The 27,979-nt window shown below is 45.2% G+C and overlaps 1 protein-coding gene across 1 annotated transcript in view; it reads right to left on the reverse strand.

The window, feature by feature from the left end:
• LOC144767881 (sulfotransferase 6B1-like) overlaps nt 1–27,979 on the reverse strand; it is a 117,294-nt gene that overhangs the window by 21,937 nt on the left and 67,378 nt on the right. The window contains exons 4-5 of the mRNA XM_078651234.1: nt 27,687–27,813; nt 13,337–13,431 (exon numbers count right to left, since the gene is read on the reverse strand). Of these exons, the coding sequence (XP_078507360.1) occupies nt 13,337–13,431; nt 27,687–27,813 (222 nt within the window). The remainder of the gene's footprint in view (nt 1–13,336; nt 13,432–27,686; nt 27,814–27,979) is intronic.

Consider the following 27,979-nt stretch of genomic DNA (forward strand, 5'->3'; position numbering starts at 1 on the left):
TCACTCAGGATCCCCAACAGACCCATGCCCTCACCACATATTCAACAAAGCAGACTCCATCATAGCGCCACACCTCCGAGACGTCATCAACTGCTCCCTCAACTCCGGCACCTTCCCGGAAAGCTGGAAACACGCCGAACTCTGAAAAAACCCACAGCTGACCCCACCGAACTCAAAAACTACCGACCCATCTCGCTCCTACCATTCCCGGCCAAAGTTATCGAGAAAGCTGTCAACAACCAACTCGCCGCCTTCCTCGAAACCAACAAATCCCTCGACCCTTCACAGTCCGGCTTCCGAGCCAAACACAGCACGGAAACCGCCCTCATCGCCGCAACAGACGACATTCGAACCCTACTGGACAATGGAGACACAGTCGCCCTCATCCTCCTCGACCTCTCCGCAGCCTTCGACACAGTCTGCCATAGCATCCTTCTACAGCGCCTCAGTAACATCGGAATCCAAGGAAAAGCACTGGAATGGATCACTTCGTTCCTCACCGGAAGAACCCAGAGAGTCCGCCTCCCACCATTCAAGTCAGAGGCCACTGAAGTCATCTGCGGCGTACCACAAGGATCCTCACTCAGCCCCACCCTCTTCAACATATACATGAGTCCCCTCGCGACCATCGCACGCCAACACAACCTCAACATCATCTCCTACGCAGATGACACCCAACTGATCCTCTCACTCACCAAAGACCCTAATACCGCCAAAACCAACCTTCAGGAAGGAATGAAAGAAGTAGCTGAATGGATGAAGCACAGCCGTCTAAAACTGAACTCAGATAAAACAGAAGTCCTTATCTTAGGAACCTCCCACTCCGCCTGGGATGACTCCTGGTGGCCAGAGGCTCTTGGAAAAGCACCCATCCCGACGGATCACGCACGGAACCTGGGCATCATTTTAGACTCCTCACTCTCGATGTCCAGGCAGGTCAACGCCGTCTCAGCATCTTGCTTCAACATTCTTCGCATGCTCAAAAAAACATTTAGCTGGATCCCCACCGAAACCAGAAAAACGGTCACCCATGCACTGGTTACAAGCCGCCTGGACTACGGAAACACCCTATACGCCGGCACCACCGCAAAAGTCCAGAAAAAACTCCAACGCATCCAGAACGCATCGGCCAGACTAATACTCGACATCCCACGTAATGACCACATCTCCAGTCACCTGAAAAAACTCCACTGGCTCCCAGTAAATAAGAGGATCACTTTCCGCCTCCTAACCCACGCACACAAATCACTTTACGAACTCGGACCCGATTGCCTCAACACTCGACTTTCCTTCTACACCCCACCCTGCCAGCTGCGCTCCTCCTGCCAAGCCCTAGCTACCGTGCCTCGCATCAATAAAACCACCATGGGAGGTAGATCCTTCTCCTACCTGGCCGCCAAAACCTGGAACTCACTCCCCACTCACCTTCGTCTCACTCAGAACCATCTTACATTCAGAAAGCAACTTAAAACTTGGATATTCGACAAGTAATCCTCCCACCCTTCCTCAAGCACCTTGAGACCCTCCGGGTATGTAGCGCGCTATATAAATTCTCTTGACTTGACTTGACTTGACATGCTCCCAGGCACCGAGACGAAAGGGAGTCACCCCTCCTGACCCTACCCAATAATAGCAGAAGCAGACTTCAAAATGAGCTTTGTGTGCCATATAAGGTCTTTCCTTTTATACGACTGTGCTTACCAGTAATTTTCCATGTACGGTGATCTCATGTAACGTAATGAAAGTATATATGCCATGTATTAGGTGTGAATCGGCAGTCTTCTCCTCGCACTGGCTGGGTGACGTCGGAGGGGCTCCTCTATAGAGTATTGGTTGTCTAATAAACGATTGACTTTTCTTCACTGCCAACTGATTGATTATTTGGTAAGACGATAAGTGGGGGCTATTGGTAAGTATAGCACCTTGTATTATTTTTGTAATACGTCAGTTGGCGACTCTGGTGGGACTCCGCGATAGGGGTCGTCCTCCCGTAACATGGGGTAAGAAAGGACAAACGAAGGGGTACTCTGGTTGAGGGGGTGGACTGACTAATGTTTCTGGCTGAACTCCGCTCTCACGATCGGAGAGCCCCAGCTGCTAGTGACCCCTCGCTGGAGTCCTACGGGCGTAACCCAGGAGCTGACCGTGTTGGTCTTCAGGAGTGGGCAGTGGAGAACACGCATCATACCTATGTGCAGCAGGTGAGTGTATTGATTTGGTGTTTTCGGATTACGCTGTTGAGCTGCGTTTTTGAAACAGTTAACTGTATATTGGCTGGTGGTCGGCGTGCCACAGAGAACTTTGGGGGTCTGACGGGGTGGCGTTGAGGCTGCATGGGCAGATGCTCCACGGACTTGTTTGGTGAATAATAGATGTTTTCGATCAGACGCCTTGGTGTGGCACGTGTGGTGCGTACCCGGCCGGACTGTTCTCGGAAAGGCCCATGGTTGCAGCTGGTTAGCCTTTTTGACACATCTGAAGCGGCGCTAAGGCAGCGGGCTCAGTCAGAATAGTCCTGAAGGTGAACCAGGGAGACTATGGGATGGTCTGTAGGCCGGTCTGTGGTTAATTCCTGTCTGATGGCCTCTTGATAGTCTCCGGACTGCCTGTTTTTTTGGTATCTGTTGGTCTGGTAGTCAGAAAATACGAGTTCTCCACGAACAGGAGTCGACGGGCTCCGTTCTTTGGTTCTTTGGTTCTGGAAATGACATGTCAATGTAAAATATTGTATGTTCTGTTAATTTTTTCTTTGTTGTGTGACAGATCCTGTTTGAAGAGAGATTGAACATGAGTGAACATGGCCATGTTTGAAAGCGCGTGAGAAGGTTGTATTGTCGATAAACAAAATGTCGTGCTTTAGTAAAATGTGTTTTGGATGTTGTTGCCGCCGGAAGAGCGGTCGGTTGGATGAAAGTCAGCCTTCCCCGCCAGAGGGCAGCCCAAATTTTGATATGTACGTAAAACATGGCCTTACGCCTATTCTGTTTAATAATTTATGGCACAAGTATACAAAGGATAATGTGGAATTGCAATGGCCTTTAAACGGATAGTTTGATGAGAAAAAGATACAGTATCTACAGCATCGATTGTACGCCAAAAGAAGTCGACAGGCAATGTTCGATTCTTTAAAGCTGTGTCAGAAACAGGCAAAACGCCGTTGTATAAGGGAAGAAAAGTTACTTAAAGTGAAAAATGGTCAGACCATAACCCAGAAGGCTGTAGCCTATGATGGGGAACAAACTTAGAAAAACGTTGAATGTATAGATAGGCAGTTTAAGTTACAGGTGGATAAAAGTTACACAGCTCGAACTGAGCCAGAGGATGAAGTCGAGGACTTATTGGATGTGCGCCCCCGCCTCCTTATGCTCCACAACGAGTGTACCCTGCAATACCACTAGTAAATGCCCCCGCCCCGTGCATCTCACCAGCCACGGCCCGGCCATTGCTGCTGCCTCTATGCCTATGGGGCCAACGTTCACCCCTGCCTACCCAGTACCAGCCATGGCTACATTATTGACCAGTGGTCCGTTTCCCCCCATGATGTCCTCTGTAACGTTAGCTTCACCAGCTTTGGCCTGGCCTTCCTTGTCAGCCACATCGACACCCGCAATGATTGATTCAACCACTTCCCAAGCCTCCAGGACTTTGGGCGCCCGACGGTTGTACACCCGCAATGCTGTGGGCTCGAAGGAAAGACAGATAGTAATAGACCAAGCATCCCAATGGGTGCGGAATGCCATCTACACAATTACAGATATATGGGGGACCATGCAATATTATTAACCAGTTATGCAGCAATATGCTTTAGAGACTATGGCCAACCATTTAATTTCCCTATGGGAGCAATGTTTCGTGGATGGAAAAGCCCCGCAGGTCCTATATGACATTGTGGATCGGGCACACAAATTTGAATTAGGATTAGAAGATGTATATGGGAATCTGAAGACTATAATGAAGTATCGAGAAAGGTTGTTTACTAAATGACCGAGTTGGGATACTCAACATTCCATGCGGGAAATGCACCCGATCGATCAACCCAAAATCCCTGAGGTCAGAGACAATGGTAATCAAGTTATTCAAGCTCGCATTGAAGCCCGATTCCAAGAACAATGGGTTTATACCCCTTGGAAAAGAAGTGAGGTTCTCTCCCTGAAGTCCCAGTTGCCTGACCCTCGGAAAAATCCCACTGCTTATTATAAGGAACTCACTGAGGCCGCTTCGTCGGCAGTGATGACCTTAGCTGATATTGAATTATTTTACTGGTTACTGGTACCTGTCGACGTATGGTGACAGGTGCATGATCATCCTCATGTTAACGAGTTGGGAGGAACTTGAGACCAAATTAAAGACTGGGACAAGGACCGAAATCCCGGAGATAAACCAAGACTGGAAATATTAGCTTTGCCGGGTCGGATTATCACATATATGCATTCTTTAATTCCACCCCGGAAGGTGGATTGGGATAAACTAACTGCTTGTAAACAAAAGAAGGATGAGAGTGTATCAGATTTCTTTACTAGATTCAAAGGGGTGTTTATTGATTTCAGTGGGCAAGATTTGTCAGTGGAAGGTGGGGTAAGATTATTCGTGAATCGGTTTGCGACTAATCTGTTGCCCGAAATATCTGCTCGGCTCCAGGCAGCCGAAAGCACTTGGACCACCTCCACTCCTTCTGTTATTTTGAGTATGGTCCAATATTACGAGCATAGAGAAAACGAGAGTAAAGATAAATCTGACAAAAAGACGAAACATCTTAAGACTCGAATGTTATTACAGCAAGTAGCCAGAGGACAGGGTAGAGATGCAGTCGATAGAGGGTTCATTCCAAGAGGGGAGGGAATAGGACGGGGAGGAGGTCCAGCTGTTACTTTGGGACCAAACCAATGTGCTTATTGTAAACAGGAAGGGCATTGGCGAGCGCAGTGTCCTTTCCATTGAGCACCAAATGCAGCTGTGAGAGGGAGAGGGAGAGGACGAGGAGGAGTTGATCGAAGTGACATGAAAAGAGAAGAGGTGACAAGAGGTGAGGCAGGGGGAAATTGTTTTGATAGAACACGAGGGAGACAGTACTATAACGAGGATTGTGGAACAGGAGGGTCAGATAGGTATCATTACGCGTAGGACAGCCACGGACAGAGCAGGGGCCTAGTGGCAGTGCACGTCGATCAGAGAGGGCCTTACATTAAATACAATTAATGGGAACTGTTGAGGATTTTCTAGTAGACACGTGTGCAATGAATAGTTCGATTGCTCATTCACTGGTCCCAGGGGCTGCTCTGTCCGGGCAAAATAATATTTCAGTCGGGTTTTCTGGCATCCCGGTAGTAAGACCCATTTCTAAGCCTCTTCCCCTTACCATAGGTCCAGTCACGGTGGATTCCCCATTTTTGTTGACTTAACATTGTGGGGAAAATGTATTAGGGTTGGACCTGCTAAAGAAATTGCATGCAAAGATATTTTGTTCTCCTGATGGAGTGTATATAACTATTCAGTTGCCTGAGCGGCACACTCGGGAGAGTTTTTCTAAAAATGAACCCCTTCCTCCTGAGTTAGCTGTCATTCCATCCACATATGGGCGACTGGTGATACGGATGTTGGCCTGTTGGATATTCCGCCAGTCTCCATTACTTTGAAACCGAATGTTCGTTGGCCCCGTATTCCACAGTATAGGCTCTCACCGGCTGGTGAGAAGGTATTGTTGACGATCATACAGGACCTCATTGACAAAGGAGTAGTAGAAGAAACGGTTTCCAATATTTGTAACAGCCCTATATTACAAATTTTGAAGAGGGCCTCTACAGGAAGTGACCCTTATTATGCTGATACTTATTGCTTTGTAATTGACCTGCGCAAAGTCAATAAAGTGGTAGCTCCTCAATATCCTGTGGTTTCAGATATTACCACCATTCTTACCATGATTCCCCCAACAGCGAAGTTTTTCTCCTTTATAGACCTAAAAAAGAATGCTTTCTTTAGCATTCCATTACACCCTAATAGCCGTCATATCTTCGGCTTCTCGTTATCTGGACACAGCTTTAGATTTTGTCGCGCCCCTCAAGGCTATACTAAAAGTCCTAGTATTTACAGTCAAGCTTTGAAAGTACTTTTAGACAAACTGACCTTGCCTCCAGGGAAAGTTCTCCTCCAATATGTGGACGATTTGTTGGTGGCATCAGACACGGAGGAGGGTTGCAAGGAAGCCACGGTTAAATTATTGTTGCATTTAGCGGATCATGGTAATAAGGTATCTCTTTCAAAGTTTTAATATTGTCGACAGGAGGTGACCTATCTCGGTCATCTAGTCTCAAAAGAGGGGAGGAAACTAACTCCTGAACGTGTGTCTACTATTTTTAACATGCCTGTCCCTCGTACTCAACGTGATGTTCGTGCATTTCTGGGCATAACCTCTTACTGTCGCCAGTGGATTCCTAATTTTTAGTTTCTTACTAAACCTCTTTTGTACCTAACCACTAAGGATGTGCATGAATCTTTACCTTGGACTGATGAGTGTCAGGAGGCTTTCGATTCTTTGAAAACTGCTCTCTGTTTGGCCCCTGTTTTAGGGACTCTTGACTACCGAAAACCTTTTGTGCTTTACGTGCACATTGTGGACGGTTGCTCGCTTTCTGTGTTAACACAAGGATTTGGTGGCAAGCAAAGGCCTTGTGCTTATTTTTTGGCAGTACTGGATTATGTTGCCAGAGCACTTCCTAGCTGTTTGAGGGCTACTGCCACAGTGGCGGTGGCCATCCGACAGTCGGAAGGACTTGTTCTAAATTCTGACCTCACAGTGATGGTACCGCACGCTGTGGATACACTGTTGAATAAAACTAAGACTCAGCACCTTACAAGTGCACTACTTACTGGATATGAATTAACTTTATTTCCTTTCCATATCACTATCAAAGGGTGTGCCACTCTGAATCCAGCCACGTTACTACCCCTCCCTTCGGATGAACCAAATAATGACATACATGATTGTATATTTCGGACTGAGGAAGAAACGAAGGGATGAGTGGACCTCACAGACACGCCCCTATCTGACCCCAAGGGGAGTTGCCTGTGGATGGCTCCTGTTTCAAGTTACCAGATGGCACCACAACAGCTGCCTATGCAATCACTACCCTTCACACCATAGTTGAGGCTTCTTGAGTTCCCTATCATTCTGCGTAAGCAGCTGAGCTAATAGCGCTGCTGCGAGCCTGTGAGTTAAGTGAAGATTGGAGGTAAACATTTATACCGATAGCCAATAAGCCTTTGGCGTGGCTCATAGCTTTGGAAAACTGTGGGCGGAACAACGTTGTTGAACGGATCTGTTTTCTCTTTGATCAATGATAGGAGCCTGCCTGTGAGGCTCTAGACGGACACAGGAAAGAAGCACCCTCTGGCAGGTTGGACTGCGTCCCTTAGTATAGTTTGAACTTTTTAGTTAAACATGTATCCCTTTGGTCGTTTTATTCCTGATGAGGAACGCTCCTTTGCTCTCGATATATGCCTACATATGTACCTATGTTTTCTTCTTGGACAACACGTGTGAAAGTTGCTTTTGTAATCACCATTGCAGCATTTTTTATTATAATAATGAGTGTGTTTTATATTTAGAATTTCACCATCCCATGCCTACTGTGTTAGGAACCTCTACTCCACCGACTGAACATTATTTTCTTACGTTAGCCCCTCATAAGGAAAGGCATCACCAGACTTATGTTAAAAATGTATTCGTACAAATGTTGCATCAAACGCATAGTGCTACCAATACAACAAATTGTTGGGTTTGTGGTCTGTTGCCTTCAGTAATGCATAGACATGATCTCTTTATTTCACTGCCTTTATCTTACTTGGGAAGCTGTGCGGCTTGGTTTAAATTGCTCTCAATGATGTACCTCCATTACATTTTAGATTCTTCTCGATACTCTGAGCGTGATTACGAAAGGATCCTTGCCTATATAGAAGTACACCAGGGTTTTGATGCACAAGGGAACGATAGAGAAGGATCACTAGACCCAAATGCCTGCATGAATCTATACACAGAATACGAGAATGTAATGTGGTTGAAGAGCGAAATCCTTGACTTTGCAGAATTTAATTTTACTCAGTACTTTCAGCAATTTCAGGATCGGAATGTTACTGATGACAAAGCTATCCCAGTGCCTATATTGAATAGCACCTCTGCCTTTTGTGTACAGGGAACTGGACACATTTCAGTAGGAGACAGCCGTTGTAATTATACATATCGACTACGCACTTTTAGTAGCCCTCCGTTGTTTACACCTCCAAATGTTTATTTCGTGTGTGGCGAGAATGCTTACACATGGCTTCCCCGGGGATGGACAGGTCGCTGTTACTTATCTTTTCTGTATCCACCTGTCTACATAGCACCCTCCAATTATCATAAGGACCATAGATTAGATGGAAAAAGTTTGCCCGTGATACGAGATAAACGAGAATTGGATATATCTGAAATAGATCAGACCGATACTCCTGAACAGCACTTTATCAATATTGTCAAAGGAGTATTTCCTATTAGGGGGCCCATCATCACTAGTAAAGAAGTAAGGCGCCTGTCTCAAGTAGTTGAGAGAGTTATAAATACCACCGCTGGCATATTAACCAATTTGACGGTGGAGCTTCAGGTTACAAGACTTGTTTCTCTTCAAAATCGCATGGTGTTAGATGTTATCTTAGCAGATCGAGGAGGAGCTTGCCGCATGATCGGCAGCTTCGGTTGCGTGTATATCCCTGACTCCGCCCCCTCTGTCCATTTGGCCATTCAAAAATTGCATCGTTTAGCTTCTGAAATACATGCTGACACAGGTACCTGGTCTTTTTCTGGATGGTTTTGAGGTTTATTGTCTACCTGGGGTTGGAAGATCCTGATGGTTTTGGCTGGTATAGCAGGCGTTATTTTCACCTGCTGTCTCTGCGTACATTGTGAACCCGCCTTTTGTTCTTACTGTGCATCCAAATAAACTTCTTCTGTGGCAGAGCCATCCCCGACTAAAGCCAAGGCCCAAATGGTCCAACAAGAAATACAAGAGATGATGCAGATTGACGAGGGTATTTTTGAGGACTAATTTCCTTAATTAGCTACATCATGCTAAAAGGGTAATTCTGAGGCATGAAATCGATTTCATACATTCATATTAATCTTTTGTGTTAGCACGATGTATCTATATGCACATGTATATTTTAGAGCAAGCTAATTAGCTATGCCAATGCAGGAAATTCCTTTCGTCTCCTGTTTTACATTTCTTTCGTACGTAGACCACAAACCAAACAGACTCCATTTTGTGTATACATGTATTAGACTCGAACGGTGGTCACGTGCAACCCCCTTTCTAGCAGCCGAGTAAGCCCTGTTAGTTGAGTTCTACAGACAGCTGAATACATACTATTCTTTCTTGTTCTGAGACCCAAGGTCGCATCTGGTTTCAAGAGGTGATAAGCGCATTCCTAGAGGCGCCGTACTCATGCTCCCAGGCACCGAGGCGAAAGGGAGTCACCCCTCCTGACCCTCCCCAATAATAGCAGAAGCAGACTTCTAAATGAGCTTTGAGTGCCATATAAGGTCTTTCCTTTTATACGAATGTGCCTACCAGTAATTTTCCATGTACGGTGGTCTCATGTAATGCAATGAAAGTATATATGCCATGTATTAGGTGTGAATCGGCAGTCTTCTCAATGCACTGGCTGGGTGACGTCGGAGGGGCTCCTCTATAGAGTATTGGTTGTCTAATAAACGATTGACTTTTCTTCACTGCCAACTGATTGATTATTTGATAAGACGATAAGTGGGGGCTATTGGTAGGTATAGCTCCTTGGATTATTTTTGTAATACGTCAGTATAACACACAGGTGTCTCATTAGTCATGGTGCTGTGACTGCGAATGTATAACACACAGGTCTCTCGTTAGTCGTGGTGCTGTGACTGCGAAGGTATAGCACACAGGTGTCTCGTTAGTCATGGTGCTGTGACTGCTAATGTATAACACACAGGTGTCTCGTTAGTCCCGGTGCTGTGACTGCGAATGTATAAGTCCCAGCTCTGTGACTGCGAATCTATAACACACAGGTGTCTCTTTAATCCTGGCGCTGTGACTGCGAATGTATAACACAGGTGTCCCGTTAGTCCCATTGCCCACAGAAGTGATACTTTTCTCATTATATTCTCTTTGGTGTATGTGTTTACATTTGAATTTTATAAAATACGTTTTTTTCCCATAGGTCGGGTTTATGAATAGGTCAGCGCAAGACAAATATCTTTTAGCAGTCTCTGGCTATTAGACAGAGTTTTATCAAGATCCAATGCAGTCTATCTCCCCTCACAAAATACCGCTTTTACGTCTAAGGAAGTAGAGGATTTCATTTTAAAAAGGGATTAATACACAAAATGACTTAGATTATTCAGGCTTCTTAAGCAACCTTTTTCTTTAAAAAAAGCAAAACATAAAATTAAGACCAGTGATAAATCTACCCAAGTTCAACCATTTTGCCGTTTATGGACATTTCAAAATGGAAACAATTCACCACCTCTAAGATTGCCCATAGGTATCCGAATGGGTGGTATCATCAGATTTTCAGTAACATTCCTCCTTCTCATTGCACAATTATTCAGTCTCATTGGGACAGCTCCGATTACCATTTCACAGCCCGATCTTTTGGCCTATGCTTGGCTCCGTGGTGCTCCACCAAACATTTGAAACTGGTAGTAGCCTACTTACACCCACTTGGTACTTAGACGACATCCTTCTACTTTCCCAAAGCAAAATTTCTTTATTTAATCAATTACAATTCAGAATTGAATTCCTAAAAAATTTGAGTTTTGTCATCAATCAGAAGAAATCTTCTCTCCTTCCTCTACACTCTTTAGAATTCCCAGGTTTCTTGGTGAATTCTCAATCTTCATCCCACAACCTCCAAGTTCCAAACGTGTTATCATCAGAAAAGCATTCTCTCAATTATTTGCTTCCTCGCATATCTCCCTCCTCTGATAACAAGCTGGCATAGTGGATCTCTAAGCCTCTTCAATACAAGTGTTTTACTAGGGTCTCTATACTACAGAGGTCTCCAAACTTAAAACTTCAACATTTGAGAAAAGGTTTGAGTCTTTCAGATCGAATCCCCTTCGATCAGGAAACAAAAGGCAGAAGCTCATTGGTGGTTAGAACATCTTCAAGCATGAAATGGAAGGTCAAAGTTTAATTCTTCACCAAATCTGCGATTAGAGTCAAATGAAAGTTTGTCAGGGTGGGGTGCAAGATTCGTCCAATTCTCGACCGGAGATGACTGGTCTTAGAGGGATCTCACAAAGGTCATAAATTATTTAGAACAGCTTCCAGGCTCCATTGTGATCCAATCAGTCACAATAATTTAGTTTGCTGTTTCATCGTTCTCAGCTGTCCATTATATCAACCACCTCGGGCACCCGGTCCAAACTACTAAACCGAGCAAAACAATCCTGGGAGTTTTGTCTCCTCGGTCACATGTCTGTTACGGCGGAAAATATCTCGGGTCAAATGTACTCAGTGGTGGATTAGTGTTCCCATCACTTCAGAGATTACAGCAATTGTTAGCTACAAGTTCCAGTTTTCTTTCGCATTCAGGAAGTATTGGGCCCCTCTCAAATAGATCTCTTTGCCTCTCGACTGAACAATCAACTTCCCCATTTTTACAGCTGGAGACCGGATCCGTTAGCCACAGCCACGGACACCTTCATCCAAATGTGGAGCCAACCATGCCTTTAAGTGCTTGCTCTTTTTCCTATGATCTGATGTCTGTCAAAAATCAAACGAAAGTGGTCTTCAGTGATCATAGTTACTCCATTCTATTTGTCCCAAATCTAGTATCCAGATGTTCTTCAAATATCTGTGGTTATCCCAATTTTTCCGCCCAATTGCCCGCATTTCCTCTCAAATCCACTTTGACGTGATCTCGTCTGTCAATCTTCCGCTGAAATGGAAGGTGTCGGCAATCAGCTAACTGGTCTTCTGTTTCTACTTGAAACACATTCTATTGTAACCCCATTTCTAATGTTGCTCTTACAGTTGTTAAAAAGCTTCAAATAACCATAATAGGAACCTCAGTTTCTTGAGATAAAATCAGGATTTTCCAAGAGCTATTGCTAAAAAGTCCTAATTTTATTAAAGACATGGAGATGAGTATTATCTAATTGCTTTGAGATGATTTGTTCTGAGCCCTCCCTTCTTTACATAGTGTCTAGTTGCATGTTTTCTTCTGTTCCTAAATGTACACTCGTCCAACCAAACCACTGACTGCAAAGATTTCAGAGAGTGGATGCCTCGTCTGTGGTGATGTTCATCCGAGTCTAGTCTGTTCCTGCTCTTAGACAAGTTGAATGAACTCTTTCATCAGCAAGAAAGGTGGTCAAGAACATGCTGGGAACTGTAATGATCTTTGCATAAGTAAACAGGACAGAGGTACCCTCAACATATTTCATTCCAAGGGTACACAAGGAACTGTAATGAACTTGAGAGATTGGAAAACAATAGCTGTACCCTCAACAGATTACATATCAAGGGTACACAGGGAACCGTAAAGAACTTGATATATTTGAACAGGACAGCAGTACCCTCAAAATATTACATGGCAAGACATGCTGGGAACCTTAATTAACTTATCATATGTAAACAGTACAGTGGCACCCTAAAGATGAGGGGCGGCTCATTCGAAATGGCGAAGGAGCGTCGCCCCACTGGCTCAGAGCCAGCAGGTGAACAATGAAAGGATTTACTATAATTGTTTTATTTTTAATTTGCCGGCTCTGAGCCAATGTCTGCAGGGAGGGGCGGGCTGAGGCAATGAGAGGAGGACTAGTTTACACACTTATAGGTGTGCATGTGTGTTTGGGAGGCCGTCTTAGACTGGACAAACTCACAATTGCACTTAGGTTTTTCCAACTGTGCTGTATTGAACAGCCGGGTTGGAGAAACAGCACAGACTCCCTATCCTGAGCGGAGTGTCAAACCAGCCCACTCAGGCGAATCAAGCGCTGCTGATGTCCCAGTGTCTTCTGGGACCAGGAAGCAGCAAAACACTGAGGAACGAAGAGCGATGGAGCCGGAAACTTCAGGTACATTTGTTTTTTCTTAATTGTTAACCCCACACCCTGCTCCACCTCACCTCCTCCACCCGGCTCACCACCTCTTCATTGTGTCGGCCGCCACTGCTTTCCAGGACCAGTAGAGCAGAGATGGGGATGTGCTGAGTTACTGCCTTTGGGCCATTGTGTCACTTGAGTCTCAAACAACAATGTATATATTCCAAGTGGATGCTAAACCTCACAATGTTATGGAAACCACCAGCAAACACTTCTTACCGCTTTCATGTCTTCAAACATTATGACCATCACATTTTCATCGTCTATATGTTCATTCCAGGCAACGGCATGTTCAAACCATGAACCGTAGATCACTGAAACAAAAAGGCATGTAGGTGAAGAAGTGTAACCACAAACAGCAACTACACTACATTTTAGAACTTTTATACCCAACAGATGAACAGATCAACTATCTAATTTTCAGAATTATCATCCATAGTGTCCCAACTCTGTAAATTACATTCTGCTCAAAGGGCCAAAGCTTTTTTGCAGTCACAAAGACTCAGATTTGCACAATCAGAATCTTTGCTACTCCAAAATAGCCTTTGGGTATGTTCAGAACCCTAATGGTGATTCAGTCGCTTCATACTAAATCGCAAAACCGGTTTGCCACTACATACTTAATTGCAAATTGAAAAAGGCAGGTGTAGGGTGTACCTTCCAATTTGTGATTTCTAATGGTCTGGAACATGGTCACAAATCATTGAAAGGTTACCGATACCCCAAAGGAGGTAGTAAGCCACTCGCAAACAGGAAGGGGGCTCTTAGGGACCCATTCCTCTATGTCAATTTTGTGAAAAAGATTTTTTTAGGAGAAGGCAGTGGTCTCTGGGACCTCTGCTTTTTGGGAAAAAACAGTTTTTGAAACTTTTCTTTTTTAAACCCAGGTAAACAGGCTGTGTTTACGACCTACCTCGTGCGTAGCAGTGAAGAAGGTCAAATTCCACCCCCAACAAATTAGGAATTTTATGAACCATGTTCATAATTTTGTGAACCATGTTTTAATATATATGTTTGTTTGCAAAAATTAAATGTATTTGGATAAAATCGGTGTAGAAATTGCGACCACTTTTGCTGAATGCTATGTACGGACATAAGGCAGAAAGTCCTGAATATTGAAGCTAATAACATTTTTATCTAGGGGTCGATAGAAATTGGAAATGTGCAGCCTGCAATAAAGTGGTGTTCTACTTTAGAGAAGCAAACCTACCTAAATTAAACAAGCATTGGCAAGGCCATCAATTCTGGAGTCTGGCACTGAAGGGAACTACCTTGTGTGTGGATGTGCTCATTGTGAAAAGGCAGCGTGCCATAACTGGCAGTGAAGTCAGCCAATGGCGGAAGTGGGTTGAAGCATTTCTCCTTGATGCATGCTTGAGGGTCTTGGAGAAAAATGTGAATGACACAATCACAGAAAATGGATGAAGTGTGGCTGAAAACCCCTATAAGTAACTATGACAGACACATACTTTTAGTAAAATCAAAAAGTCTTGGCTAACACGGAGCTAAAAAATCCAATCATTCTGCCATTTGCTGTCGGCCTCGAGCCTTTGAAAAACAAAGAAAGAAAGAGACAGACAGACAGAGAAAGCAAGAGAGAGAGAAAGAGAGAGAGATAGAGAAAGAGAGAGGGAAAGAGAGAGAGAAAAAGAGAGATACAAAGAGATCGAGGGCAAGAAAGAAAGAGACGCAGAAAAGAAAGAAGAAAGTAAGAAAGAGAAATGAGGGAGGATATAAGGAAAATAGAAAGAAGTAGGGAGGAAAGAAAGAAGAAAGGAAAGAAAGAAAAATGAAGGAACGCAAGAAATAAGGAAAGGAAAAAGGAAATAAAGAAGAAATGAAGGAAAGAAAGCAAGGAAGCAAGGAAGAAGGAAAGAAAGATGAAAAGAAAGAAGGAAAGCAAGAAAGGTAGAACAAAAGAAATGAAGAAAAGGGAAAGAAATGGAAATATTGAAACAAACAAACCACAAAAGGAAGGAAGGGATGAACAGAATTAAGAAAAGTGTTACAAGTGCTGCAAATTAAACACAATAAAGGCTGATGTTCTCCCTGGGCAAAGTGTATTAAAGAACCACTGGTGAAATTAAGTCCAGAATAAACATCTTTCGAAGAATTGTCCACTTATGAATTCACGTGTATTATATTGAAGTATTGGTTTGAGTTTTGCACGCATAGTAAAAAGAGAATTATTACAGAACAGTTTCAAATGGACACAATCTGTTATTCTGTGAAATACCAGGAATCGGTTTGACAACGGGCACAAAATGAATTTACAACAGCATTGGCATGAGACAGGAACTGATAAAGATGGAATGCGGCCTGTGCTCACATCTGGTATAAAGCATCCTGCTCTCACCTCAGGCTCTAAACACAAAGGCATCATTGTAGTAATTATAAAGTAAAAACAAATACACAAATACTGAAGGGAACTGGCTTGTGTGTGGATGAATGAGACAACAGACCAATGGATGAAGAGTTCTGGCTGAAAGCCCGTTGGAGTAAGTATATTAAAAGTATATTTTCAACAAAATCAAAAGGTCTTGGCTAACATCAGACCTAAAAATAACATTATTTGAATAGGGTACATTTGCTTCATCCTTTTATTTTATGCATTCCCTCCTGTATGCATAAGGTTTTATCTTAACCTCTTCGACGCTGATGACGAGCTCAGCTCGTCATGAGGTACGCCTGTCGTACGCTGATGACGAGCTGAGCTCGTCATGAGGTACGCCTGTCGTACGCTGATGACGAGCTGAGCTCGTCATGAGGTACGCCTGTCGTACGCTGATGACGAGCTGAGCTCGTCATGAGGTACGCCTGTCGTACGCTGATGACGAGCTGAGCTCGTCATGTAACGCGGGTTTTTAAAAAACGCAACGCACGGCGGGAAAACCGCTAGCGCGCATGCGGTTAAGAAGCTTCTAATAACCAATTTCTACTGTTTTCATAATCTGAATGTGTGCCTCAGGAGAGACCCAGAATCTTTTTCAGATAAAGACCGCCTGCCCTCATTATCATATTTACATTGTTGTGCAGGTAAGGTCTGCCACCTAGTATGTTTTGCATATTTTATGAATGCTTCAGAGCTGTGCGCGCCACAATGCCTGCGACCCGGTGGCAACCCTCTGGATTGAAGTCAACAACTGCAGCTATATATTGGTGGTGGCTGGTCAGATATGATATTTGTTTATTTCAGGAGTTTTATGAAGCGCCTAGAGGTCAGAACACATCCACTTCATGGCACTATGAAAGGTCAGAGGGACTGAGGCTGAGGATGGGAGGCACAAAGAGTAGAGGGGGCACAGGGAAGCAGCTCACCTGGCTGTCGCGATAGGTTGAAGACAGTTTTAACTGGATGGGCTTCTGTGATCCGGTGGGAACCCTCTGAAGCAAAGCCTACAACTGCTTTCAAAAGTTGATCCTGGATGTTAAAATATGATATAACACATGTGACCCCCAGCTACCAGCTATCAGCCAGCCGAACATTTAATGAATGCTGATCAAGAGCATTTGCCAAAATCATTTGACAACTGTCCCAGGGAAAAACATCACCACCAAAGAGCTCTAGTGCCTCAAAGCCACTAAAAGAGCACTGGTGGGCATTAATATTAATGAGCTGGACCTATCAATAAACACTGTTACAACCACCGGCTGCACATCTACAGGGCAACCATTCGAAAAGGAAAAATTGGTATTATTCCTCCGGCCTCCCCTTTGTATCATGCCAAGCTTGGGAGGCTTCAGAATCATTTCAGAATTGAAGAACCCGAGGGCTTGGGTAGATGAAGCATCTCTCTGGTAGATATGTCCTGGCGCCCTTGTCCATCACTTCCTTCGAGCTGAGAAGCCATCGGGCAACTAACAGACCCACCCAGGCCTGCACCATCCCACACCTGAAACAGGCACCCTAAAGCCCCTCTCTTCTGGTCTACACAACCCTAGTAAGACCTAAGATCACACTTCAGAAGATATGGATCGAAGGTGACCCCCGCTCCTTGAAACTTTCAAGGAAATCCTAGGCATGAAACCCATCGCAGAAGCTGCAGCGATGAAAGCCAAGCACAACCTCACTCCTGCTATGATGTAAAGTAACATAAAAACAGCACTTGTTAGAGCTCTTAGTAAAAAGCCGGGTTTTAGGGCAACATTACGATGTCAGCCGGAAAGCATTCCGATCGACTCCTTGTTGGAAGTGGTTCTGAACGACTCGGGTTTGTGGAGTCTGACAGACCGATTATGATGTTTCCGAACACAGTTCGGTCAGACTCCCATTGACATCAATGGGAGCCTGTTTTCCGACCAATAACACAGGCTCCATTGAAAAAAGGGGTGGTTGCGGAAAATCTTGCACCCTGTAGCGGGCACAACATGGTGCCTGCCACACTGTGTATGGTTGTAAAGAGAGGTTCCTTGGGTACACCCATGAGCCCCACCCGATATATATGGCGTACTTACCGTATGATAATTGAGGAGTGGAGAGGATAATTAATCATTGGCTGAGGGGTAATTGTAGAGTCTATGATGTAATTCTGTAATGTTGTCCTAGACTAGAAAGGCCAGGTGGCACTTAGAATGTGATGACATGCAATGTTCTGTGTGTGGTCACTACTGTTTGGACGGCATGAGGCGCACAGCTGTAACTGCTCTGCTGGGGACATCAACTAAGAATAAACACCACTGGACAAGTAACGGGAGTGGCATATTTACTACATTTACTGGCGACGATCTGTGTCTGCGCAGGGGGCAGACTGAACGATGTCCTCACCAGTGGTCTAAAAGTATTCTCTGTGAGGTGTCTACAAGAGAAGTAAGATTACGTTTCTTCAAAAGGAAGAGAAAAACAGAAAAGTATATCTAAAGTTGTTTCTGTTGTGGGATTTATAATTCTATTGAGGGTCGAACTGTGCTTCCTCGTTTATTTACTTCATCGATTGTTGGCCAAGAGCACCTTTCTGGGAGGCGCGTGCTGTCTGGTTTACTAGCCGCGTATTTATCATTATCTACGCGTGCCGTTTCCCAGCCCCACCAGCAACTACCTCCGCTGTGAGGGAGAAATGTGTCGGGCAAGGTAAATGAGCGCCGGTGTCAAGAAACGTGTCAGGCACGTTATTCGCTGCCAGCATCACCGGGTGCGCTGTTGATGCTGGTGGTTGGGAGGCATGTAGGGCACAGTAATCGAGTGTAGGTGCACGTTTGAATACATGTCCGGGTCTTGCAGATCCCGACCTGCAGGATTGCCAAGAGCTGAGCCGACTTCGAGTGCAGGGAGGAGGAGGCCGCACCGCACCGCTCTGCTCTCTCCTTTTGCTTTCGCTCAGCTTTGCCCTGCTTAGCCCCCGCAGGGACTGGGGACCCTTGTACTCTCCCGGGGTGTCCGGGGCATCTGAGACCCTTGCGGCTGGTGGAGGGCGAAGGGCTTAGGGGGCTCGGCGGAGCTCACTGCGAGAGAGCGGGAGAGTGAGAGCGAGGCAGCTCTGTGCGCAGCTCTGTGCGCAGCTCTCTGTGTGCAGCTCTGTGCGCAGCTCTCTGTGCGCAGCTCTGTGCAGCTCTGTGCGCACCTCTGTGCAGCTCTGTGCGCAGCTCTCTGTGTGCAGCTCTCTGCGCAGCTCTCTGCGCAGCTCTCTGTGTGCAGCTCTGTGCGCAGCTCTCTGTGCGCAGCTCTGTGCGCAGCTCTGTGTGCGCAGCTCTGTGTGCAGCTCTCTGTGTGCAGCTCTGTGCGCAGCTCTCTGTGCGCAGCTCTCTGCGCAGCTCTCTGCGCAGCTCTCTGTGTGCAGCTCTCTGTGTGCAGCTCTGTGCGCAGCTCTGTGCGCAGCTCTCTGTGCGCAGCTCCGTGCACAGCTCCGTGCACAGCTCTCTGTGCGCAGCTCTCTGTGCGCAGCTCCGTGCACAGCTCTCTGTGTGGATCTCTCTGTGCTCAGCTCTGTGCGCAGCTCTGTGCGCAGCTCTCTGTGCGCAGCTCCGTGCACTGCTCCGTGCGCAGCTCTGTGCGCAGCTCTGTGTGCAGCTCTGTGTGCAGCTCTGTGCGCAGTGAGCAGCTGCAGGAGAGGAGCAAGCGGAGGTCAGGCGGAGGTCAGGACTAGCGAGATTGGCAACATCGGCAGCCATGGGTGGTTGGCAGTGCAGGGGTCCGGGCACGTCCAGTGCGCTGCGGTGAGTTGGCAGAGCGGGAGTGGGCTGGTGCTACAGCCGCCAGCTGGCTCACTTCCCTGCCCCCCGTGGCACCTCGACCCTCCTCCTTCTCCTGCTCCTCAACGGAGTCATCGCCCCTGGCCATCACAGCTTTGCCACAGTATCTGCCACTCTCTACTGCCCCCAAGCACCCGCTTCCTTGTGGACTGAGGGGATGTGAGGGGGGATTAAAGCTCACCGCCGGACACTAGAACAAACCAGTCCAGATCACAGGTATTGGAGCGCAAAGCACTGGGTGGGTAGCGAAGCACGGGGCCACAGAGCTCTGTTACAACACTAGTACCTGCACCAGCACCATCTCCAGCACCAGACTTTCCCACCTGGGTGGTTTCTTTAGCGCGCTCAGCGCCTTCATTTCACCGCCTCGCTTGGGTCATTAGGCTTGGACCACTAGGCCTGCATCAGGTGGCGTTAACAAACAAATAAAGCACTAAAACCAAATAGTTAGAAAAGAGTAAAAGACTGTACAGAGCTACGATCCATGGCTCCGCTTTGTGGTAGCCCCTACAGCAAATACGGGGAAAGAAGGAAAGAAGTAGAAACGAAGGAGGCAAAGGGGGCAAGGAGCACGCTCTACCACCATTAGCAAGTGGCGGCAGAGTGGGTGCCCATCGGTCCCATAGAAGCAGCCTAACTAGGCTGGGCACAGCTCCCGGGGGCCGTCTGTGATCCCTGCTCGCTTCCCCCCCCCCCATTCCTTTCCCTGCGACTGTACAACACAAAGTCTTGTAACATCATTAGAAAAGGCCACCTTTGCCATTGAAGCCATTCTAGCAAACAGCCTCTAGAAGGTCAGGACGTCAGAAGTACCAAACATATAAGGGCATCTCAAGGCTATCCTATGGCTATCAAAATCACTCAAAATACTAAGGAGATCTCAGGAGACGTAAAGTGCCTTAAGGAGTATAAAAGAAATGAGATCAAGGAAACAGAGGCGGTCAGTTACATCTATACTCAGCAAGAGGAGAAGGAAGAGCAGAGGCCTCAGCAAGATCACCAGCAATGAGAAACAGGCTATGAGCAGCTGCCGGAGAAGGCATCCCATTGCAGTCTGGTAGCGCTAGACGACAAACAAACGCAGAACCCTGCAAAGTGTAGTGGCGGCTTTCAGCCCATGATCTACTCAAAATTCTCATCCCTAAAAGACGCAGTGCCAGCCTTAACTCTCAATAATGAAAGTTTGAGTGATCTCCCTTCTCCCCTCTGCCCAGAGTCTGCACCCTAATAAGCCGAACTCCAATTGGGCTTCAGCACTTGCTAAATACAAATGCCACTCATGCTGTATATAATGGTTCAACCATCAATCTAGATAAGTCAAAAATCATGCGGTGCAACCCGAAAAAGAACACAACCAGGTTTCACTGGAACCTGGCAGATGCACCCATGGAAGTTGTGTCAGAATACAAATACCTTGGGGTGGTAGTCTATGAGAAAGGTACTTTCAAGCCACAAAAAGAAGCCCTAAAACAGAGAGGAAATTCCATAGCGGTAGCTCTAAAATCTCTGACACATAAAACTGCCAGGTCAAGCTTTTACCCCTTACTACAAGTACAACAAGCAAAGGTAATTCCAGCGAATGCCTCAGGGGAAAAGATGAAGAGACTTTGGAACAAACTGTGCTAAGAGCAGCAAGAATAATCTTTAGCCTACCAAATTAAGTCTCATCCGCGCAAATTAGGCTGGAGCTCCGCCTACAGTCACAAAAAGTAGCTCGCAACGCTGCTCATGTGAAATGCTGGTTTACGATTAGAAGTTCCGATAAGTGATCTCTGAATTTCCACCTATGGAAAGAGATAAACCTAAGCAGAGCTTGCACCCCAAAGGATTTTTGACCGCATCCATAAACCGCCTAGGCCTGAAGGAACACTGGGCAACTATGGGAACGCAGAACAGCTTTAAGTCTTTGGTAAATAAGACAGTAAAAAAGCTATCAGTACTTGAAGACAAAGAAAGGCTCAGGAGATGGTCCCACGGTTGGTGCGTGCTGCAGAGCTATACAACGCCTGGCCCTCAAGACTACCTGCGTGCGGGCTTCAGCAGGAGGCTAAAAGAGAAATACCTCCGGTTTCGATTGGGACTTCTTCCTGTCCTCCCGCATCTACCACCATGGAAACGAATCTCAGAAACAACTCAGTGCCGCCTCTGCGGGGAACCCTGATGGGGAAGCAGAAGAGAGCATCACGCATCTAGTGGAGTGGAGAAGTGTGGCTCACTGGTTAGAGGAGGCAGACCCGGACGCTGAGATCAGACCTGGGACCAGGGTTCAATTCCCGACGCGGCAGGGTCTTGAGCCCAAAATGTCCACGGACTCGGTAATTCTCGCTTCGGTGCCTACTCGAATCACAGGTTCACACTCTGCAACTCTGGGCAATAGCTTGCTTAATCTCCACTAAGGCCCCCCCGCGGCGGGATGCCTGGCTTTCACCTTGGGGATACCCAGTAAGGGGCTATCTCACAGGGAAAAACCAGGACGGGTTCCCAATGCAAAGCGCTTTGAGACCTGGCGGTGATATTGCGCTATATAAAAACCCATCCATCCATCCATCCACTATGCATTTGTCACGGTCTGGACCTGGAACAACGCTTGTTCCTGAAATCTATCTTTAACACCAAGAAGATAGGACCCTGCAGGCGATCAGTGAAGGCTTGCTTTGGTGGAGGAGGCATACAGCTGGCATGCTGGTTTGTACAATTTATGGTGGCCGCAGAGGAGAAAATGAAGAGATCTGGCGCACCATAAAACAGCACTAAATTAGGGACTTACCTTGCCTAGTGCCGAGATTGGCCTCTTCTTTTTTACACCGGGGAAACGCCTGACACAATAAAGCTTTCCTTCATCGCCTTGAAAACTATGGGCTTTGGAAAGGCCAAGGTCAAGAAGTACCAGTAGTATCTACATCATAAAAATGTAAACAATCCTGATAAATGCAACTATTAATTCTGTGTCTTTTAAATATAAATGCAATTCTTAAATTCTTTTAATCTATGTTTTTATATCACAACTTTCGGACTAAGGATTGACTAAAGCACACATGTTGATATAGACTTTCTGTTGGAGGAAGGCTCATCCAATCTGAAAAGGAAAAACTGGGCAAGGCCAATTCCTCCCATATCTCTTTCTATGCTTATTGTTTGCAAAAATGATGAACTTTTAGTGCACTATTTTATGAATTTGTTTTGACTTGAGCAATCTCCTTCTTGTAAAGGTTTTTATTAACTTGTACAATAAATATTTACTTACTTACTTACGTCCATGTTGAAACAGGCACATTAATCGAGTGCTGGTGCACATTAAAATTCGCACCCTTGTGAAACACCAATTCAAAAATAAAACTAAAAGAACAGAAAACTTTACTTACTGACATCTGTATACTCCTGTGCTCCTGATCGCACCTTTGTCCATCGTTGGATGCAGAAGGACTAATTAAAAAAAAAACACGGGAAGTGTGTATACAGGCCATGGAAAAAGAAATAGGACAATAGAAAGGAGTGTATCTGGCACAGACGAATAAGAAGGACTGAGCAAGAAATAGAAAAGAGGAGGAAATATGGAAAGACAAAAGAAGAGGAACATTGTTATATTAGCTTGTTATGTTGGCTTTTTGTGTAAGCTTGTTTTATTAATTTATTATTTTACCTCCTTACTTTAATTAGTTATTTTAGTTAATTGTTTAACATTTTGGTATAGGCATTGAAAATGGCTGCCCAAGCTATGGCGTCACTCCCAACCTTTCTTGCCACGCCTGGTAATCCACCCATTCCCTCGGAACAATGGAAACAACAACAGTTATTTACACATGTTGGCCATTGGTGGTGATAGATATGGCTCTATTAGACTGCAAGCTATTTTGTTACACCATTTGGGGGGGAAGGGAGAAATTATATGAACATCTTCCTGAGGTTTCTCTAGAGATGAGGAACCGTCAGCCTCATAATCTGTTTGAGATGTCTATCCATATGTTAGATGCACGTTTTGTTACTAAGAATAATGTGGTGATGGAAGGCCACAAGTTCTTTTCAAGGGCACATTAACTGGAGGATGATATAGATACATATGTAGCAGCATTACGAGGGTTGTCCTTCACTTGTAAATTTGAGAACTTAGGTAATCGCTCATTAGGGATCAGATTGTAAGGTGTACTAATGACAAAAGAGTGAGAGAGAAGTTTCTGAGGAAGGATCTCAGTCTGACAGAAGCCAATTTTGAGGGTGAATGTACTCCAATTTTGGAAGTATGTGGTCCACGTGGAAACATAGGAAAGAACACTACAGGAGATGTAAAGAAGGACATGTCCAGTACCGGGGGAAAGAAAGAAGTTAAAACCAGAGAAATAAAGTGTTTTAGCTGGGAGCTCCTGGACATATTGCTAACATTTTGATGTGCAGGGCAAGGTCCAATCCATTGTGGGTAAAGGAAGTTGAAGAAGTGTTTGAAAGTGCTGACCATTCATGATGAGGAACAAATACCGCAAGATCCCGGTGACATTAAACCATGTATCTACTAGGAGGGTGGATGGTGTGGATAATGAAAGCATTGGGAAGTTGGAAACACCACATTGCATTATGTACCTTGATGACTTGCAAGTAAAAAAGCTGGTGGATTCCTAGGGTATGTACACTTTAGTGTCAAAAGAGACTTTGTCTAAGAGTTTACAAGAGGATTGGTCTGAACCTGACATAAAGGCTGTGGGATATGGAGGAAAAAGAATTTAAATTATTTCGGTGAGATGGATGCATATATCATTTGAAGGACCAGTGGTGCACGGTTGGGTGTATCTGACTGATTTTGGCTCTAAGCTATTGGGATGGCGCCATCAGAGATATTTAGGCATGGTTTTAAATCCTCATTCAGAAAATCTGGTCATATTATTAACTAAGGAAATGCAATGTGTAAGTCCGGTGGATGCATTTGGCGAATGGGTGGCAAACAAGTATCCTAGAGTATCCAATGCTGATTTGAGATTACTCAAAGGATTCTCTCACAAAATTATTCTTAGGAATGGAGCAGTCCCAGTAGTACATAAAGTGATGAATGTACCGCTTTTGATGAAGGAACCTTTGCTACTAAAATTAAAAAAGTTGTTAAGTCAAGGGATAATTGAGCCTATAGAATCATCGGAATGGCTAGACCACATTGTTGCTGCTCCCAAGGAGGGTGGAAAGATCAGATTATGCATAGATTTAAGGGACCTCAACAGGAATATTTGGGTTGACCGAAAACCGTTCCTAACATTTGAGAAAGGTTGTCAACAAAGTCTGGAGGAAAGGTGTTCAGTGTGGTTGATATGTCGGCGGCGTATCACTAGGTCAAATTGCATAAGGACTCCAGGCACCTGACATCCTTTGTTACCCCATTGGGTGCATTCCGTTATTTACAAATGCCGTTTTGGCTGACATCAGCGAAAGCAGTGTTTCAGATGGTGATGAAACAGGTTTTTGAAGGCATGGAAAATGTGTGGTATTTTCAAGATGTTGTAATGATAGCTGGAACGGATGAGTTGCATCATGATGAGTTGCTTGAATAAGTGATGAAATGTCTGGGTTGACTGTTAAACAAGAAAAGTGTCAGTTCAGAAAGAAACGTGTCATGTATCTTGGACATGAGATATCAAGTGAACAGATACAACCATTGTGCATATCACCACTACATGTACATGCTTCGCTTACCTCACACCCAAACCCCATATCACCTGACTGCCACCCTGCTGGTATCAGTGTGGCCCTCAGTCACACCACAGACCATTACTTTGTGGCCCATGGGAAAATGTCTGTGAGTACCCATGCTCTATAGGGAAAGGAAAAATACCTCATGCGATGTCTCATAGGCGTGGCTCCATGTGTTGGTATTAGCTGGTGTCCAAAACCTTTGCATCTCCTTACCATGACTCTAAAGACACCCTTGTATTTATCCTTTAACTCTGTAACATCTGAATGCACTGTGGCCTGTGCATGCTCCATTCTATTAACTATAACTTCCTTCGCAAAACAACACCTATGGGAGGGGCAGCCTTGGGACCCAATCTACTCCCTGTTTCCAGTTAGTGTGGCCAGTACAAAAGAAGGCCACATTGCCTGCTGCATAGATTTTCTGCTGAGTTCTATATCACAGAGATGCCAGAGATGTCCTAAATGTTGATTTGTGGCCATTGTAACCAACTGGGAAAATATTAGTAGGAAGTTACTTATTCCCCAACACCTGGAGTTCCACTTATAGGGCCACATGTAGGTAGCTTTATTCTTGTTGCAAATGGCCAGATTCGCAGGATTGGGCCATTTGCAACCTGAAACTGGAAATAAACCTTCTACTGTGTACCAAACCGTATTTTTCTATTTGGTATTAAAATGGGGTGTGTTAAGGGCGTCCATTCCTAATAGCGACTTGCTTTGGTATTTACAATTGTTTTGTAACCAAAATGCAGTAGCAAAACATTTGCATTTTACCACCAACTTGAAGTTGGTGGTAACCCATTCGGAAATTGAAAGTGGTCCCCAGATGGGCCTTTCTCCTTTGTGAATGGTAGCGAAAATGTTTTCAAGGGCAGGCAGTGGTCCCACGGACCACTCCCTACTCTTTACATTTTAAACTGAAACATTTCATTTTTCTTTTTGAAAAGCCAAATAGGCTGCATTAAAAAAATGTTGCTTTATTTAAAAGCAAACACAGATATGGTGGTCTGCTGGCTCCAGGAGGCCGCCATCCCTGTGTTTTCTGTAATTCCAACGGGTCTCAAATTGTGGCCTACCTCATGAATATTGATGAGGTAGGTCTATTGTGACACCATTAGAAATTGCTAACTGTGTCAAAGACTCATTAGTACATAGGTGGTTGCAATTAAGGCTGGACTGAGAACTCAAAGCAACTTTGGCTATTTTGTCACACCAGCCGCTGGATGAAGGGTGGGCGCAAGTGGGAAGCACCGCTGCTTTTATTACTGACCACCGATATTGTAACACTGCTGCAAAACTGGCCCCCAGCAACAAAACCGTCCCCCATGTCTGCAACTCCGTCCAACACCCTTCCAGCCTTCTGGGGAATTGTTTGCAATAATGCAGAATCGCAAAAATCCACCATTGTCTGGGATGAAAGGAACAGCCACATACAACTCTGAGTTCACAGGTTCCTCATATTCCCTCATGTTTTCCATGAAGTAAAGTGAGGGATACTTTCCTACCTAGTGCCGTGCACCACGACAGGTGCACCTCTGGACCATTACAAGGCACGGTGCTCCATTTTGATGCTCCTACCTGTTTCCGAAAAGTGCATCAGTAAAGCACCAGATTCAAGCTATCCTGGCTGATGAGAGGTGAAACTTTGACACCGTTCCTAGGATGCTTGTTTCCAGTCCAGGGAGGATCTGGCCTGGCAGTTCGGGCTGGACTGTTCCCATTGGGTGCAGGGTCAAGACTAATTTGCATATGGCTGGGTCCAAACTGGAATGGCATGGTGAGCAAAAAAACCAATATATTTTAACCCAGATCTGTGACTGGGGGTGAATGTTCGATTGATTCAGCATTCCGTCCATCATCTGTTCTTTTTACATTTATCACCCTAAGCGGGAAGGGTGTGCCCAGACGTGTGTCCCGTGCTCACTACACCACCAGATTCAAGCTAACCAAACTGGAATAACGTGGCGTGGTGTTAAAAAAAAGATGGATTTAACACAGACCTTTCAGTGGGGGTGAATGTTCGATTCATTCAACATTTCATCCATCATCTGTTCTTTTTACACCTAAATATGAGAAGGCATGTCCCCCGCTCTAATGCAGAAAATCTTAGGGATCTTAGCCTACAGATGAATTTCTAGAGGGGACGCAAATGCTACTTCAAGTCCAGATGTAGCCTGCACCTGTATGATGAAGTGCCTTGTGGACCAGAACTAGTGTTTTAAACAGTATCCTCTTCCTTATTGGGGGCAGTGGAGGGTGTGTAGGTGTGGGGGACACATGCATTCTCGGAGGTAGGCAAAGGAGCTACTTGCTGCCATGTTCAGGAGCAATTGAAGTCTGTGGATCAGGTAGTCGGAAAGTCCCAAATACAGGGCATTTCTATAGTTCAACCTCAAGGCGAATAGTGCCCGGACAAAAGACTTCCTTGCAGGGAATGAAAGGAAACGCAAGAACTTTTTTAGTATGTGCAGTAGCCCAAAACATGTGCCTACCTCAGACATGCCACATTCCTACTGCAGCATTCCCACTCTTTATCCAACTGATGTAACATGACCAAGACACTGCACGTTTCATGGTAATAAACAAGGAAGAAGGCTGTGATGCTCCTCCACAGCGGAACGCGCCCTTCAACATGGCGGCCCACTGGAGACGCGCGCCATTGACAACAAGGTTTTCAAACACTCATCAGCTATTCTTGAGAAAAAGAAAATACCTTTTCCGGTCATGAAGTTCTTGAAACACTCATCCCAGGAGATGTAGCTGGGAAGGACAGACATAGTATTATAGAAGTGGAATAGCGACACTGCCGTATCTTTGGGATTTCGAAACACCACCAGAGTCTGTTGGGAAGAATCAAACAGTGTAAACAAGAGCATGATAAAGAGATTTCAATTCTGTAATTTTTTAAGAAGGCTGACAAGTAAAAATTAAATAATGCACATATAAAGATCACACTGCTAGACCCAGTCATAACAGAACTACACTCGGTAGGTAACATTCACCTCT

The sequence above is a fragment of the Lissotriton helveticus genome, chromosome 7, assembly GCF_964261635.1.
Source record: "Lissotriton helveticus chromosome 7, aLisHel1.1, whole genome shotgun sequence".
NCBI classification, from domain to species: Eukaryota; Metazoa; Chordata; class Amphibia; order Caudata; family Salamandridae; genus Lissotriton; species Lissotriton helveticus.